The sequence below is a fragment of the Alosa sapidissima genome, chromosome 16, assembly GCF_018492685.1.
Source record: "Alosa sapidissima isolate fAloSap1 chromosome 16, fAloSap1.pri, whole genome shotgun sequence".
NCBI lineage: Eukaryota > Metazoa > Chordata > Actinopteri > Clupeiformes > Clupeidae > Alosa > Alosa sapidissima.
The window spans coordinates 16,090,293-16,106,614 of record NC_055972.1 but is presented as its reverse complement, the minus strand read 5'-3'; the positions used below and the strand labels follow the sequence as shown (position 1 = coordinate 16,106,614).

Genomic DNA, 16,322 nt, shown 5'->3' with positions numbered 1-16,322 from the left:
GCAGAGCAGGTGAGGGAGTTGTGAGCATACTCTATCCACATCAGTTGTTGTGCCCAAGCCTGGGGTTTGCGAGAAACCATGCACCGCAGCGCCTTCTCCAGCTCCTGGTTTGCCCGCTCGGATTGACCATTGGACTGGGGGTGGAACCCAGAGGTGAGACTCACTGTGGCCCCTAGAAGACGGCAGAACTCCTTCCAGAATGTAGAGGTAAATTGCGGGCCTCGGTCAGAGACAACATCCCTGGGCAGCCCGTGTAGACGGAAGACATGATCAAGAACAGCCTGGGCAGTCTCTCTGGCAGATGGCAGTTTAGGGAGGGGAATGAAGTGTGCCATCTTGCTAAACCGGTCAACCACAGTGAGAATGACAGTCATCCCACCTGATGGTGGGAGGCCAGTTACAAAGTCCAAGGAGACGTGGGACCAGGGTCGTGTGGGCACAGGCAAGGGCTGGAGTAAACCAGCGGGGGGCCGAGTGGAGGACTTGTTCTGATTGCAGGTGGGGCAGGCACGGACGAATTCTCGGACATCCCTTCTCAAAGACGACCACCAAAAGCGCTGGGCAAGGAGATGGCAGGTGCGGGCGGAGCCCGGGTGGCAGGCAAGGCGGGAGTTGTGTCCCCACTGTATGACCCGGGACCTCAAATTATCTGGGACGAAGAGACGACCGTCTGGGCATGCACTGGGACTGGGATGGTCACGGAGGGCCTCTTGAATTTCCTCCTCGATATCCCAGGTCAGGGCAGCTACGACGCAGGGATCGGGCAGAATTGATGCAGGTTCCTGGGAAGGGGCGTCATCCTTATGAAACTGACGGGAGAGAGCGTCCGGCTTGGTGTTCCGAGAACCTGGGCGGTATGACAGGGTGAAGTTGAATCTGGTGAAAAACAAGGCCCAGCGGGACTGTCTGGGGTTAAGACGTTTGGCATTGCGGATGTATTCGAGGTTTTTGTGATCGGTCCAGACCAGGAACTGAACTGTGGACCCCTCCAGCCAGTGACGCCACTCCTCCAGGGCAAGCTTGACAGCCAACAGCTCACGGTTTCCAACATCATAATTGCGCTCTGCAGGTGAAAGCCGGCGAGAGAAAAATGCACAGGGGTGCAACTTGTTGTCCTCCTCTGCCCGTTGAGAGAGTATGGCCCCGACTCCCACGTCTGAGGCATCCACCTCGACAACGAACTGCCGGTCTGAATCCGGCATCTGGAGGATGGGGGCAGTGGTGAACCGGGCCTTGAGGGTATGAAAGGCTGTGTTGGCCTCTGGGGTCCAGGAAAAGGGGTGTTTGATGCTGGTCAGAGCTGTGAGGGGAGCGGCGACGGAGCTGTAGTTCCGGATGAATTTCCGGTAGAAATTGGCAAAACCGAGGAATTGCTGCAGCTTCTTCCTATTCCCCGGAACTGGCCAGGAGGTAACTGCCGAGACCTTTGCGGGGTCCATCTGGATATTGCCTTCAGCGACGATGTATCCCAGGAATGACACAGTCTGAGCATGGAACTCGCATTTCTCCGCCTTGACATAGAGAGAGTTCTCCAGGAGCCGTCGAAGAACCAGCTGGACATGACGGGTGTGTTCGGACAGAGTTCTGGAGAAAATTAAGATGTCGTCCAGGTACACGAAGACGAATTTATTCAGCATGTCCCGCAGCACATCATTCACCAGCGCCTGGAATACCGCTGGGGCGTTGGTGAGGCCAAATGGCATTACCAGGTACTCATAATGGCCGGTGTGGGTGTTGAATGCTGTCTTCCACTCGTCACCCTCCCTTACTCGCACTAGGTGGTAAGCATTTCTAAGGTCCAGTTTGGTGAAAATAGTGGATCCCTGGAGCAATTCAAAAGCAGAGGTGAGTAAAGGCAGAGGGTACCGGTTCTTCACTGTGACATCATTCAGACCTCGATAATCAATGCAGGGGCGAAGAGAACCATCTTTCTTTCCCACAAAGAAGAACCCGGCACCAGCAGGAGAGGAAGACGGGCGGATGAGTCCAGCTGCCAGGGAGTCCCTGATGTAATCCTCCATAGTTTTTCTTTCAGGAGGGGATAGTGAGTAGAGGTGACCTTTGGGTGGAGCAGTCCCAGGGAGGAGATCAATGGCACAGTCGTACGGACGGTGTGGGGGCAGAGATGTGGCTTTGGTCTTGTTGAACACCTCTCGGAGGCCATGGTAACATTCAGGGACATTAGAAATGTCGTGGGCAATGCTGGGGGGTACTGAGCCGGGGGGCAGCGAGGCAGCACGCAAACAGGTCAGGTGGCAGGCATTTCCCCACTCTTTCACAGTTCCGGAGGCCCAATCGAGGTGAGGATTGTGGAGACGGAGCCAAGGGTAGCCCAGGATTAGGGGTTGGCCTGGAGAGCTGAGCAGGTGGAAGCGGATGGTCTCTCGGTGGTTTCCTGACACCATCATTGAGATGGGGGCTGTGATGCTGGTAACTGTGCCAATTGCGTGACCGTCCAGGGCCCGGGCTGGAACAGGAGTGGACAAGCGATGGCTTTCCAAGCCCAGCTGACGAGCAAGTCCTGTGTCAATAATGTTTGCTTCTGCGCCAGAGTCCACCAGGGCTGCCAGGGTGTGGGTGGAATCAGACAGGTGAAGACAGACTTGGATGAGGGGTTTACGGCTGATGGAGGGCTGAATGTTCATTGAGCTCATCCGGATTCCTCCTACATCTGGTGAGCTCCGGCTTTTGCTGGACAGGTGGCGACTCGATGACCATCACCACCACAGTACAGGCACAAGTTGGAGGTGATGCGTCGCTGGCGCTCTGCAGGGGTTAGGGAGGTGCGGCCGATCTCCATCGGTTCAGACTGGTCCGGCTGGCTAGATGGTGTGGCAGGTGCGGACAGAAGGGCAGTTGGGACACTCCGTGTGCTGGTGGATGGACTCTGGCGCCCTCTCTCATGACGGCGGGCCTGGATCCTGCGGTCGATGCGGACAGCCAGAGCAATGGCTTCATCAAGAGTGGGGGGTTGATCATGGGAAACCAGCTCGTCCTTTATGTAGTCCGCCAGGCTGTGGAGGAAAGCATCCACCAATGCTTCCATGTTCCAGGAGCTCCGACTTGCCACGGTTCGAAAGTCGATGGAGTAATCCGCAACAGTCCTTCTGCCTTGGCGAATACTCATCAGGATCCGAGATGCCTCGGCTATTGTGGATTCCAAATCGAATACCTTGAGCATCTCCTCTGCGAATAGGTTGAAGGTTGCACATGCTGGGGTCTGGCGCTCGAACTCCGCCGTTCCCCAGAGTCGAGCTCGGCCCGTCAGGTGAGTGATCACGTAACCGACCCTCGCCCCTTCAGTGGCAAAAGTCCTGGGTTGCAGGGTAAACTGGACACGGCAGCTCGTCAGGAACGCCCGTACCTGGGTTGGGTCGCCGCTGAACCGCTCTGGATTGCCGATCCTGGGTTCTGGGGCTCCGGCAGCCACGGTAGCAGTGGACTGGGCAGGAGACTCGGGTGCTGGGCCGGTGAGCAGGCTGGCTGGGGCTGGGCCGGTGGGAGCAGGCAGAGGAGAAAGGTTGGTGAGAAGTTGAATGATCATTGCAAGTTGTTGCTGTTGCTGCTGGAACTGCTGACGCTGGCTCAAGCCGGCTTGAAGTAGGGAGGCAATGTCAGCAGTGTTGCGGTTTACCTCTCTCTCTGTCTCTTCCAGGCGTTGCATGGCGGTGGGTGGTTCTGGTTCGTCGGTTTCCATGCTGGTTCGACCGTGCGCTGGGTCCATGTTTGGTCAGATCGTACTGTCAGACACCAAACAGGACGAGGACCACAATTGCGTCACGTTCAAAAGTTTATTTAAGGGTTGGGGGTTTCAGGGGTTCCGGGGGGGGTACAGGAGTTCCAAGAGTCTGCGTGTGTGTGTTCCCCCAGTAGCCGAACAGCGAAGGCAGGAGCTGGATGATCCGGGAAGTCCTGGGGGAAACACACACACAACAGCAATTGAAACGAAGCAGCAGTACAGTCAAGGACTAGGCGGTATTCGTAGAAGAGGGACGGAAGGCAGGTCAAGATTACCGGGGCTGGAGAACACAGAAGTAGTCGAGCGGGTCCGGGATCACAGGCAAAGAGTCAGAGGCGTTTTCAATAAACAGGCAGGTAACTGGTGCTGGTTGCAGACGATCTGACAAGTGTGGACTGAAAAGCAAGGCTTTATATAGAGGGCATGATGAGTGGTGAATGCAGTGCAGCTGGTAGGTAACGAGGGTGAGGCAGAGCAGAGCAGGAACAGGTGGAGGTCATCAGACTTCAATCAGCACGTGTTACCAGGCAGAGAGAGAGCTCATGACAGTAGCATTGTTATAAAACCTTTAAAATCTCTAAACAATCACAAGTAGGGCAGTTCATCACAGTTCATCCATTGCAACTGGATTGATGAAAGGTCACTTACACCTGTAGGCTACATTGTATTTGGGAAAAGCAAAAGGTATCAGCATAATGTTATTTATTTATTTATTTATTTATTTTTTGTGTATTTATAAACAAAAACATCTCTGTCAGTTCCATGCCGTTTTCAACAGCTATCAAAAACAAAGGTCATTTTTGGATGGATGGATTTTTTGTGAATGTTTCTTCTTCTACATAAGATTTTAGTCATCTTTAGTTCATGTAATACTTTATTGTCAATGCACAAATTAAGTAACAGTAGTCTGAAACGTTATTGTTAATGCACAAATTAAGTAACAGTAGCCTAGTCTGAAACGAAATGCTGTTTTACATCTAACCAGTGGTGCAAATAACTGACATGTCCAAATGGGCCTTGATGAAATGCGTCGCTAGACTGTTCATACACATTTTAACGGGCCAAAGTTGAAGAGCTTTTGTCCGTTATTGTTCGTGCAAATATAGGCTGATTCATGTTCCCTTGCATTGTGTAACTGAGGTCCATGGCTAGTCTGGCTTTCATCAGACCAAGCTCAATCTTTTAAGAAATCAAAAAATAAATAGCGGGCAGATCAGGCTGGGTTCACCCAGCCTAGTCCATAGGCACCCGATATTGTTTAATTTTCCGATTGAGATATACACGCTCTGGCTATTCTAAATGCAAAAATGCATCAGGGAGTTATGACAAAACGGTAACTAATAAACTAGATCCTAATAGAAAGCTGTTAGCTTCCCTAAGCTACAGGTAGGATTATAAGGTAGGCCTATTTACAACATAAATTGTCAATAGGCTATGCTGGCGACACAAATAAAATCTCCTTTGGAAACCAATGGCTTACGCCTTACAGTATCAAGCGGACTTAAACTGCCATATCGTGGCGAAAAATTGTAATAACATTCAAGCAGCTCCATGAGTCAAGGAAAGCGCGAATGAAGTAGCCACTTCTAGATGGGACCCACTACACAGTAGCTTAAGGTGTGTTGCTAAAGCAGCCATAATGAAATGAAGGTGTCATTGTTTGGATACTTCACACACACGTGCTTTTTAATTTCACAAGACTACAACTACCAAGCTGTAATCAAAGCACATCGATTCCCCTCTCACACCATGCACGCACTTAAAACAAAATAAACAGGCGTCTCAGTCTCACGCATGTATAGGCAAAACTGTATCAGACCGGTGTAACGTTGGTAAATCTTCCATTGCACAGAATGATTTTGTAGCACGTGCAATAAATGACAGTCGAAAGATACAAACAGTGCTGCTATCAATTTGCTTGGTATAACCGCATTTATAGTTTTCTACAAATGCAATCAATCAAATGCCTCCATCACTCAACTAACGCTAACGGTAACATTACCTAGGTCCTTATTGATATTACAAGATTAACGTACCTGCAGTAAAAACCAAGCATGTCCGATACACATCCTCAGATTTATTTCGGCTTCAAGAAGAAATGGGAATTACACTTCATGTGAACATCGTCCTATCCTTATTAGATGTCCGCTGCGGTAAATTACAGTCCTTGTAGGAAGCGTCCATTGTTTTTTCCAACCCACTTTTAACTTCCAACAAAATTACGTCTCACTGCAACGATGCGCCATCTAGTGGACAAACGACTACTGGTGGTGGTCCCCGGGTACGAAATGAAAATTTTCCGTAAAAGTCTAGTGGGGCTACATACCCACCAAATTTAATGTACCCCGGTGGTTCGGTGTCCCGGGTATCAATGACCAAAAATTCAGGGAGTAGATGACGGAAAAAATCTTGAATTATGTGCATGTGTGCGTGTACAAATTTATGTTTATGTGTGTGGGTGTGTGTGTGTGTGTGTATGTGCGTGCTTGTGTGTTTGCCTGCGTATGTGTGTTTGTGCATGTGCATGCATGCGTACATATGTCTACTGTGTGAGTATGTGTCATACGTATGATTACTGTAAATGTATGTGTGTGCGTGTGTATCTGTTTATGCACATGTGTGCACATGGAATGGGTTAACATGACCCCTGGAGGCAAACATACGGAAAAAATTGGTCATCCTAGGCCCTACAGTTCTCAAGATATTCACAGAGAACTGTGTCTGCCCTACCCTCCTTTCGGGGGGTCCAGTCCAGCGGGGGGGCTACAGATCAAAACGAAGAATGACGGTTCCATGCTATCCATGTGGGGGTACATGCCCACCAAGTTTTGTGTACCCCGGTCTTTCAGTGTCCCGGGAATCCTTGTTGGTGTACGTCACTAAATGTACACATAAATTATTTTATTGTAAGGCCCCCCATGAACGAAAGTACACAAAACTTGGCATGCATTCGGAGGGTGTCATAATGATCCTACACTTTTAATTTCGGGCAGTTTTGACCTTGTCAGCCAGAGATATTGTGATAAAAACACCTAATTTTTTGCTTTTTAATTTTTAACTAGGTGGCGCTATACATGAAATAAGTGGTAATGGGATGGGTTGACAACATACATAAAAAAGGTGGACCTCCTAGGCCCTACGGTTCTCGAGATATTCACAGAAAACTGTCTCCGGCCACCTACAGGCCAGTTGGTGTATAGTAACATAAATTAATTTATTGTGTGGCCCCCCATGAACGGAATTCCACAAAACTTGGCGTGCATACAGAGGGTGTCATAATGATCCTACAATTCCAATTTCGTGCAGTTTTGACTATGTTAGGTCACAGATACCTTCAATTACAACACCTCATTTTTACTTTTTTGTGTTTAACTAGGTGGCGCTATACATGAAATGAGTGGTTATGGAATGGGTTGACATGGCCCCTTGAGATCAACATACAAAAAAAAATGGTCCTCCTAAACCCTACGGTTTTCGAGATATTCACAGAAAACTGTGTCTGCCCTACCCTCCTTTCGGGGGGTCCAGTCCAGCGGGGGGGCTACAGATCAAAACGAAAAACGATGGTTCCATGCTATCCATGTGGGGTTACATGCCCACCAAGTTTCGTGTACCCCGGTCTTTCAGTGTCCCAGGAATCATTGACGGAAATTTGGGCATGCGAAAAAGAAAAAAAAAAAAAGAAAAAAAAACAAACAAATCTGACTAAACCTATATGACCGCCGCTTCGCTGCGCGGCGGTCATAATAAATAAAGATGTAACTTTTGTGTGTGTGTGTGTGTGTGTGTGTGTGAGAGAGAGAGAGAGAGAGAGAGAAAGAGAAAGAAAAAGAAAAAGAGAAAGAGAGACCGTGTGTGTGCTTGCATGTGTGTGTTTTAAATGTCAGTTGCTTATCTCAGTAAAAATCTTAATTGCATTCATCACATCTGGTAGCAATGTGAGTGGTGATGAAGAGCAGAGGTTGGCTCAGAATATTAAATACCCTACATGCGCCAAAAAAGAATTCCCCAGACCACACTAGGCGCCTCAATTCATGTTAATTTCCTGTGTTGCAGTTCCGTCTGATTTAACAAATTTGATTTACCTCTCCTTCACCTGACTGAATAATCCAGCAATTAGGTCACCTAATTTCACCCATCAGAAAACTGACAAGAATCTGCTTACCATGTACACTTCCTGCTTATCATACTTCCCACATTACACACACACACACACACACACACACACACACACATACACACTTACACAAAAAATAAATGCAAGAAAGCGGTCAACGATTGTCTATTTATAAAGGCTTACAAGCTAAGCCATGTGTGCCAATCCAACTATCTCCCTCCATCCATTAAATTCCAGTCACCGTCAGCCGGTTGTTCCCACTTTGTGTATGCTCTGGACGTGAAACCGCAATTAAGCTGATGAGCAGAGCAGCGGCCAGTAATAGCAGGCTGAGTGTCACTCATATCATTTGATGTTCCTCTGGATGTGTGCAGGCCTGGGATCAGAGCAGACAGAGGTCTAGATGTATCTGTAAGTTGCTTTAGATAAAAGCATCAGCTAAAAGCATAAATAAAATAAATAAATAAATGCTTAAGTAGCTATTATAAAGTCCATGGATATTGGGAATATGCACTCCTGTGCATTTCTTCCCAGTGTTACTTAAGTAGCCATAATAAACTGCAATGACATTATGTTAGATGCTTATGTAAAGACATTATGTTCAGGACCAGCAGACCAGAACTAAAGAAGTGGCCAGTTGCCTCATTGGATTTGTCTTAGAGGCACACATATAATATACCTACATGTGTGAGATGAAGGTTGTCACGCGGCATGCTCAGCACTAAAAGGTCTTCGTCTTAACTGTTGTATTTGTTTGGTGCTCTCCTTGAGTTTAATTAAACTAGATATTTTTCCTTACTGCTAAGTGTCCCCAATCATCCGATGTATATCACCCACATCAACCACATTCAATGCACCAAGCGAGTACAAAATGTCTATGTGTTTTTGTACATGCCTATTAATGAGCACACCTGTAATCATTCCGTTTGAATCACACAATCATGGATGAACACTTTGTTCCAACACTCACAAAAAGGTCATACATGATGAATTGGAGCCTAAAATAAACTCCACAGTTTTACACCTCAACAACCGTCACATGTCAGCAGTGGCATTTGGCAACAGGGATGTATTACTGTATCTATGCCAATCATGGCAATCCGGATGCACCATCACTCAGTCAGCCTCTGATTTGCCATTGAAATCCTATTTGTCACTGGCCTACATCTTATACAATGTCTCCATTATGAATGTGTTATCAATTTGTCATTAAGTCTGTGTGTTTCTTGTCTTTTGTTTTGTGTTTTCCCCTTTGGAGATAAATGAAGTGCTATATCTGCTTGTTTGTCTGTCTGTCTGTCTGTCTGTCTTTCTGTTTATTTAACTGTCTAACTGTTTATTTATATGTCTTCTTGCTCCTCTGCTTGTGACTTGCCCCCTCAGGTTGTGAAATGTATGCGTTCTGCGGTGCTCTGTTTGGCATATGCTCCATGATCACGCTTATGGTCATCGCGGTGGACCGCTACTTTGTGATCACGCGGCCGCTGGCCTCCATCGGGGTCCTGTCCTGCAAGCGGGCCCTGCTGGTCCTGCTGGCCGCCTGGGTGTACTCGCTGGGCTGGAGCCTGCCCCCATTCTTTGGATGGAGTGAGTTCTCATGGGGGGGAAAGTTTGGAGTTGTTTTGTTTTAAATTCAAATAATTGGCTTATCTTCAAGCGCAAACACATGAATGACCTTGCCTGTAATAGTGTGCATGTCTTTTTAAATATGTTTTTGACTTTGTCGGTATCCAAATGAACTTGTTATAACATGTCTATTGACTCTTGTGGTGTGTAATAGTCCATTGACTCCTGTGATGGCTAATAATGTTTTAACGGCATACTCTGTGTGCTTGTTTGTATTTGTGAACTCTGAAAATATGACTGGGTGAATCTTTATTTTGGCTGTTGTAGTGCATACTGTGTTTTTTGAGGAGGATCGGGGGTTGGGGGGAGGAATGTGGCTCAGTAGAGCTCCTCGGCTTCCCTTCAGCGGGCTTTCTTTGTCCCTGGTGCTGCCACATGTCAGTCCAGACGTGCCGCCGAGTCCCTTGTCCTCCAGTGTGAAGGGCGTCTGTCTCTGCCAGCGCCTCCCTGGGCCTGTTTGCTCCGTCTCAGCTGATTAGCATGCAGTCTCCTCTAAGCGTGCAGCCTCCTCCATCAGAGGCACTGGCACGCCAGGCGGGCACGTACTGTAAAAGGCCAACTGAAGATGTTACGCAACCAGAGAGACAGCTTGTCTCAACACACATCTTTTGATGAACCTCGATTTCAAACTTGTCTCTCTGCTCAGATCCTACATCAATGCTGTTTTGGGGTTTGAGTAGTTTATGTAATATGGTTTAGTTCCAAGCCATTTATTATTGTCATCCCATTCTTAAGATTCTGTGACACTTGGGATATTTATGCAGGCATGAGAGAGATAATGATGGAATTTGACCCCCCCACCACCACCACCCTCTCCATCGTGACCCCCAGCTCCCTTCTTCATCTGATTTGTTTTTTTTCTCTCTGTCAGGTGCGTACGTTCCCGAGGGCCTCTTGACCTCGTGCACCTGGGACTACATGACCTTCACCCCCTCGGTGCGGGCATACACCATGCTGCTGTTCTGCTTTGTCTTCTTCATCCCCCTCATCGTCATCATCTACTGCTACGTTTTCATCTTCCGAGCCATCCGCAACACCAACAAGTCAGTCCCCAGCCAGGGCTCTATGCATAAATGGATTTTAATTGCGCCAGTTTTATTATGACTATAATCACAAGCAGTGTAACTGAGTAATTTAATTACAGTGATTTTAATTCTATTGTGTGTACTGCATGTGTTTGTGTGTGTGCTTGTGCGTATGCGTGTGTCTGTGTCTGTGTATTATAGTGCTGTAAGCAAAATCAGTGGCAACAACACCAGGGACTCCATAAAGAGATTCAACCGGCTGAGGAATGAGTGGAAGATGGCCAAGATTGCCCTCATTGCCATCCTGCTGTACGTCATCTCCTGGTCTCCCTACTCAGCCGTTGCCCTCACTGCCTTTGCTGGGTGAGCGTTGCCCATACATACATACATACATGAAATTGCTGCTTTTGAACTGTCAACAACTAGTTACCTTATCCACAACTTCGACCTATCAGCAACAGAATAATACATATATTCAAATCATGCACAAAGTAAAGATTTTCCTGTTCTGTTTTCCTTACTCTCTCTCTCTCTCTCTCTCTCTCTCTCTCTCTCACTCTTTCAATCACTGTTCCACATTCTGTTTGTGTGTATTTCACACTGTCTGCCCCTAATCATTTTTGTGTGTTTCTCACACTGTCTCTATTTCTGTATTCCTCCCATCTCCACCTCTACTTCTCTCTCTCTCTCTCTCTCTCTCTCTCTCTCTCTCTCTCCCCCCCCCCTCTCTCCTCTCTCTCTCTCATTCTCTTTTCCTTTCTCTCTCTCTCTCCCCCCCCCTCTCTCCTCTCTCTCTCTCATTCTCTTTTCCTTTCTCTCTCTCTCTCTCTCCCCCCCCCCCTCTCTCCTCTCTCTCTCTCTCTCTCTCTCTCTCTCTCTCTCTCTCTCTCTCTCTCCCCCCCCTCTCTCTCCTCTCTCTCTCTCATTCTCTTTTCCTTTCTCTCTCTTTCGTACCTCCCTCACACAGGTATGCTGATATGCTGACTCCTTATATGAACTCTGTGCCTGCCGTGATTGCCAAGGCTTCTGCCATCCACAACCCTATAATCTATGCGATAACACACCCAAAGTACAGGTACACACAGAACGCCCTCTTACTCTCATGGCGCACACACACACACACACACACACACACACACACACACACACACACACACACACACACACACACACACACACACACAGTGAGAGAGATTAGAAGAAAGAAAAAGACAGAGATATTGCACATTCAGGGCCCTATTTTGACGATCTAAAACATGTGGTCTGAAGAGTATGGTTTAAGTACACTTAGGGCGTGTCCAGTTGTGTCGCACCTGGTGCTGTGATGCATTAGGCCTAAGATACGGCTCTCAGAAATCAACTCCCACCGCACACTGACTGCCTATTGTCCTGCTGTGTCCCTGACCTGATTGTGTAAGGTAGACACCTGAAGCATAATATGCTGTTAATTCTGTTAATTGTGTTAATGTGTGTGACCCAGTGACCCATCTAACAGCAGGTTAACTGATCAAATTCATCACACAGTGGGTACAGCGGTCACATCAGCCCCACGATTCTCCGAGTAAATCGCTTCTACATTTTCAATTAACCTGAATGCTAATGGCATTCAGGTTAATTAATGTGCAGTGAAGTCACAGCGTGAATCGTCGCATGACGTGATCTTCACAGGGTAGATGATGTGGTCTTCGGGGCAGCCGTGGCCTACTGGTTAGCAGGAAAGTCCTAACTGACATGATCAGAGTTGTTTTCTCACAGCACATTGTCCAGTCTAAGCAGACTTTGTTGATGACAGTCTTACAGAATTGATGTGTTTCCTTTGGAGGGTCATTAGCTTTCACTTTGAGTAATTGTCAATCTTAAATAATGGTAACAAATGCCAATACATGTCAATAATACCCTTTCTTAAACCTCTTGAGGTTTGACTCATGCTGTGAGCACACACTGCCATCGACTGGATTCCAACTAGATGTACCGCATAGCGGTACAAAATATGACCGCCGCTCAGTCCTGTACATCCGTTCCGCGAAAATAAATCACACTTCAATTTTTCTCCATATTTTACTCCATCCCCCACTCTTGAAACTTTTGTGTATGCTTGTTTGGCATGCCTGAGTGTGTGTGTGCGGCTGCACAGAAAGTACCCTACTGGTGCTGAAAAGGTGAATAGATTGTAGAATAGCCAAAGAAGATGTAGAATTGTTATAAAACCTTTAAAATCTCTAAACAATCACAAGTAGGGCAGTTCATCACAGTTCATCCATTGCAACTGGATTGATGAAAGGTCACTTACACCTGTAGGCTACATTGTATTTGGGAAAAGCAAAAGGTATCAGCATATTTTTTTTTTTTTTTATGTATTTTTAAACAAAAACATCTCTGTCAGTTCCATGCCGTTTTTTAACAGCTATCAAAAACAAAGGTCATTTTTGGATGGATGGATTTTTTGTGAATGTTTCTTCTTCTTACATAAGATTTTAGTCATCTTTAGTTCATGTAATACTTTATTGTCAATGCACAAATTAAGTAACAGTAGTCTGAAACGTTATTGTTAATGCACAAATTAAGTAACAGTAGCCTAGTCTGAAACGAAATGCTGTTTTACATCTAACCAGTGGTGCAAATAACTGACGTGTCCAAATGGGCCTTGATGAAATGCGTCGCTAGACTGTTCATACACATTTTAACGGGCCAAAGTTGAAGAGCTTTTGTCCGTTATTGTTAGTGCAAATATAGGCTGATTCATGTTCCCTTGCATTGTTTAACTGAGATCCATGGCTAGTCTGGCTTTCACCAGACCAAGCTCAATCTTTTAAGAAATCAGAAAATAAATAGCGGGCAGATCAGGCTGGGTTCACCCAGCCTAGTCCATTGGCACCCGATATTGTTTAATTTTCCGATTGAGATATACACGCTCTGGCTATTCTAAATGCAAAAATGCATCAGGGAGTTATGACAAAACGGTAACTAACAAACTAGATCCTAATAGAAAGCTGTTAGCTTCCCTAAGCTACAGGTAGGATTATAAGGTAGGCCTATTTACAACATAAATTGTCAATAGGCTATGCTGGCGACACAAATAAAATCTCCTTTGGAAACCAATGGCTTACGACTTACAGTATCAAGCGGACTTAAACTGTCATATCGTGGCGAAAAGTTGTAATAACATCCATGAGTCAAGGAAAGCGCGAATGAAGTAGCCACTTCTAAATGGGACCCACTACACAGTAGCTTAAGGTGTTTTGCTAAAGCAGCCATAATGAAATGAAGGTGTCATTGTTTGGATACTTCACACACACGTGCTTTTTAATTTCACAGACTACAACTACCAAGCTGTAATCAAAGCACATCGATTCCCCTCTCACACCCTGCACGCACTTAAAACAAAATAAACAGGCGTCTCAGTCTCACGCATGTATAGGCAAAACTGTATCAGACCGGTGTAACGTTGGTAAATCTTCCATTGCACAGAATGATTTTGTAGCACGTGCAATAAATGACAGTCGAAAGATACAAACAGTGCTGCTATACATTTGCTTGGTATAACCGCATTTATAGTTTTCTACAAATGCAATAAATCAAATGCCTCCATCACTCAACCAACGCTAACGGTAACATTACCTAGGTCCTTATTGATATTACAAGATTAACGTACCTGCAGTAAAAACCAAGCATGTCCGATAAACATCCTCAGATTTATTTCGGCTTCAAGAAGAAATGGGAATTACACTTCATGTGAACATCGTCCTATCCTTATTCGATGTTCGCTGCGGTAAATTACAGTCCTTGTAAGCGTCCATTGTTTTTTCCAACCCACTTTTAACTTCCAACAAAATTACGTCTCACTGCAACGATGCGCCATCTAGTGGACAAACGACTACTTCTCGCCAATACTGAAAATGCAGCCATGATGATGATGAATATTTATTTTGGCTTTCTTTTAATCCTACTGAATTTGTAATTATGTATCGGCCGTTCTAATACCGATAGTATGTGGGTGCCTGTGTGTGTGCATGTGTATATGTGTGCACCGCCATTTACAGGCCAATGAGTGTACAGTCACTAAATGTACACATAATCTAATTTTTTTAGACCCCCCCATGGATGAAATTCTACGAAACTTGGCATACCCCCAGAAAATGCCAGGTCAATCATACACATAAAATTTGGTGCAGTTCTGAACATCTTAACTGAAGATAGGGGCGATTAAAGCAGAATAATATTGCATTTTTCATTTTTTACCGGGGGGTGGGGGTGCAAATCACAAATGAGTGATTATGAGCCAGGTTGATGTGGGCCCTTGAGACCAACATACCATAAAAGATTCTTCATCCTCAGTGCCACGGTTCAGGTAGTTATTTAGGAAAAACTGTTTTTTTTTTGCGGTTCAGGGGGCCCAGCACGGGGGGGGGGGGGTGGGTGCAGGGTGGTGGTGGTCCCCGGGGACGAAATGAAATTTTTCCGTAAAAGTCTAGTGGGGCTACATACCCACCAAATTTCATGTACCCCGGTGGTTCGGTGTCCCGGGTATCAATGACCAAAAATTCAGGGAGTAGATGACGGGAAAAATTCTTGAATTGTGTGCATGTGTGCGTGTACAAATTTATGTTTATGTGTGTGGGTGTGTGTGTGTGTGTGTATGTGCGTGCTTGTGTGTTTGCCTGCGTATGTGTGTTTGTGCATGTGCATGCGTACATATGTCTACTGTGTGAGTATGTGTCATATGTATGATTACTGTAAATGTATGTGTGTGCGTGTGTATCTGTTTATGCACATGTGTGCACATGGAATGGGTTAACATGACCCCTGGAGGCAAACATACGGAAAAAAATGGTCATCCTAGGCCCTACAGTTCTCAAGATATTCACAGAGAACTGTGTCTGCCCTACCCTCCTTTCGGGGGGTCCAGTCCAGCGGGGGGGCTACAGATCAAAACGAAAAATGACGGTTCCATGCTATCCATGTGGGGGTACATGCCCACCAAGTTTCGTGTACCCCGGTCTTTCAGTGTCCCGGGAATCCTTGTTGGTGTACGTCACTAAATGTACACATAAATTATTTTATTGTAAGGCCCCCCATGAACGAAAGTACACAAAACTTGGCATGCATTCGGAGGGTGTCATAATGATCCTACACTTTTAATTTCGTGTAGTTTTGACCTTGTCAGCCAGAGATATTGTGATGAAAACACCAAATTTTTTGCTTTTTTATTTTTAACTAGGTGGCGCTATACATGAAATAAGTGGTAATGGAATGGGTTGACATGCCCCCTTAAGACCAACATACATAAAAAAGATGGACCTCCTAGGCCCTACGGTTCTCGAGATATTTACAGAAAACTGTCTCCGGCCACCTACAGGCAAGTTGGTGTATAGTAACATAAATTAATTTATTGTGTGGCCCCCCATGAACGGAATTCCACAAAACTTGGCGTGCATACAGAGGGTGTCATAATGATCATACACTTCCAATTTCGTGCAGTTTTGCAACACCTCATTTTTACTTTTTTGTGTTTAACTAGGTGGCGCTATACATGAAATGAGTGGTTATGGAATGGGTTGACATGGCCCCTTGAGATCAACATACAAAAAAAAAATGGTCCTCCTAAACCCTACGGTTTTTGAGATATTCACAGAAAACTGTGTCTGCCCTACCCTCCTTTCGGGGGGTCCAGTCCAGCGGGGGGGCTACAGATCAAAACGAAAAACGATGGTTCCATGCTATCCATGTGGGGTTACATGCCCACCAAGTTTCGTGTACCCCGGTCTTTCAGTGTCCCGGGAATCATTGACGGAAATTTGGGCATGCGAAAAAGAAA

The 16,322-nt window shown here is 46.1% G+C and overlaps 1 protein-coding gene across 1 annotated transcript in view; it reads left to right on the top strand.

Annotated features, from left to right (window-relative positions):
* The window catches only part of opn4a (opsin 4a (melanopsin)), a 41,819-nt gene that overhangs the window by 17,465 nt on the left and 8,032 nt on the right, over positions 1 to 16,322 (top strand). The window contains exons 4-7 of the mRNA XM_042066206.1: positions 9,240 to 9,443; positions 10,354 to 10,525; positions 10,709 to 10,870; positions 11,475 to 11,582. Coding sequence (XP_041922140.1) covers positions 9,240 to 9,443; positions 10,354 to 10,525; positions 10,709 to 10,870; positions 11,475 to 11,582 — 646 coding nt within the window. The remainder of the gene's footprint in view (positions 1 to 9,239; positions 9,444 to 10,353; positions 10,526 to 10,708; positions 10,871 to 11,474; positions 11,583 to 16,322) is intronic.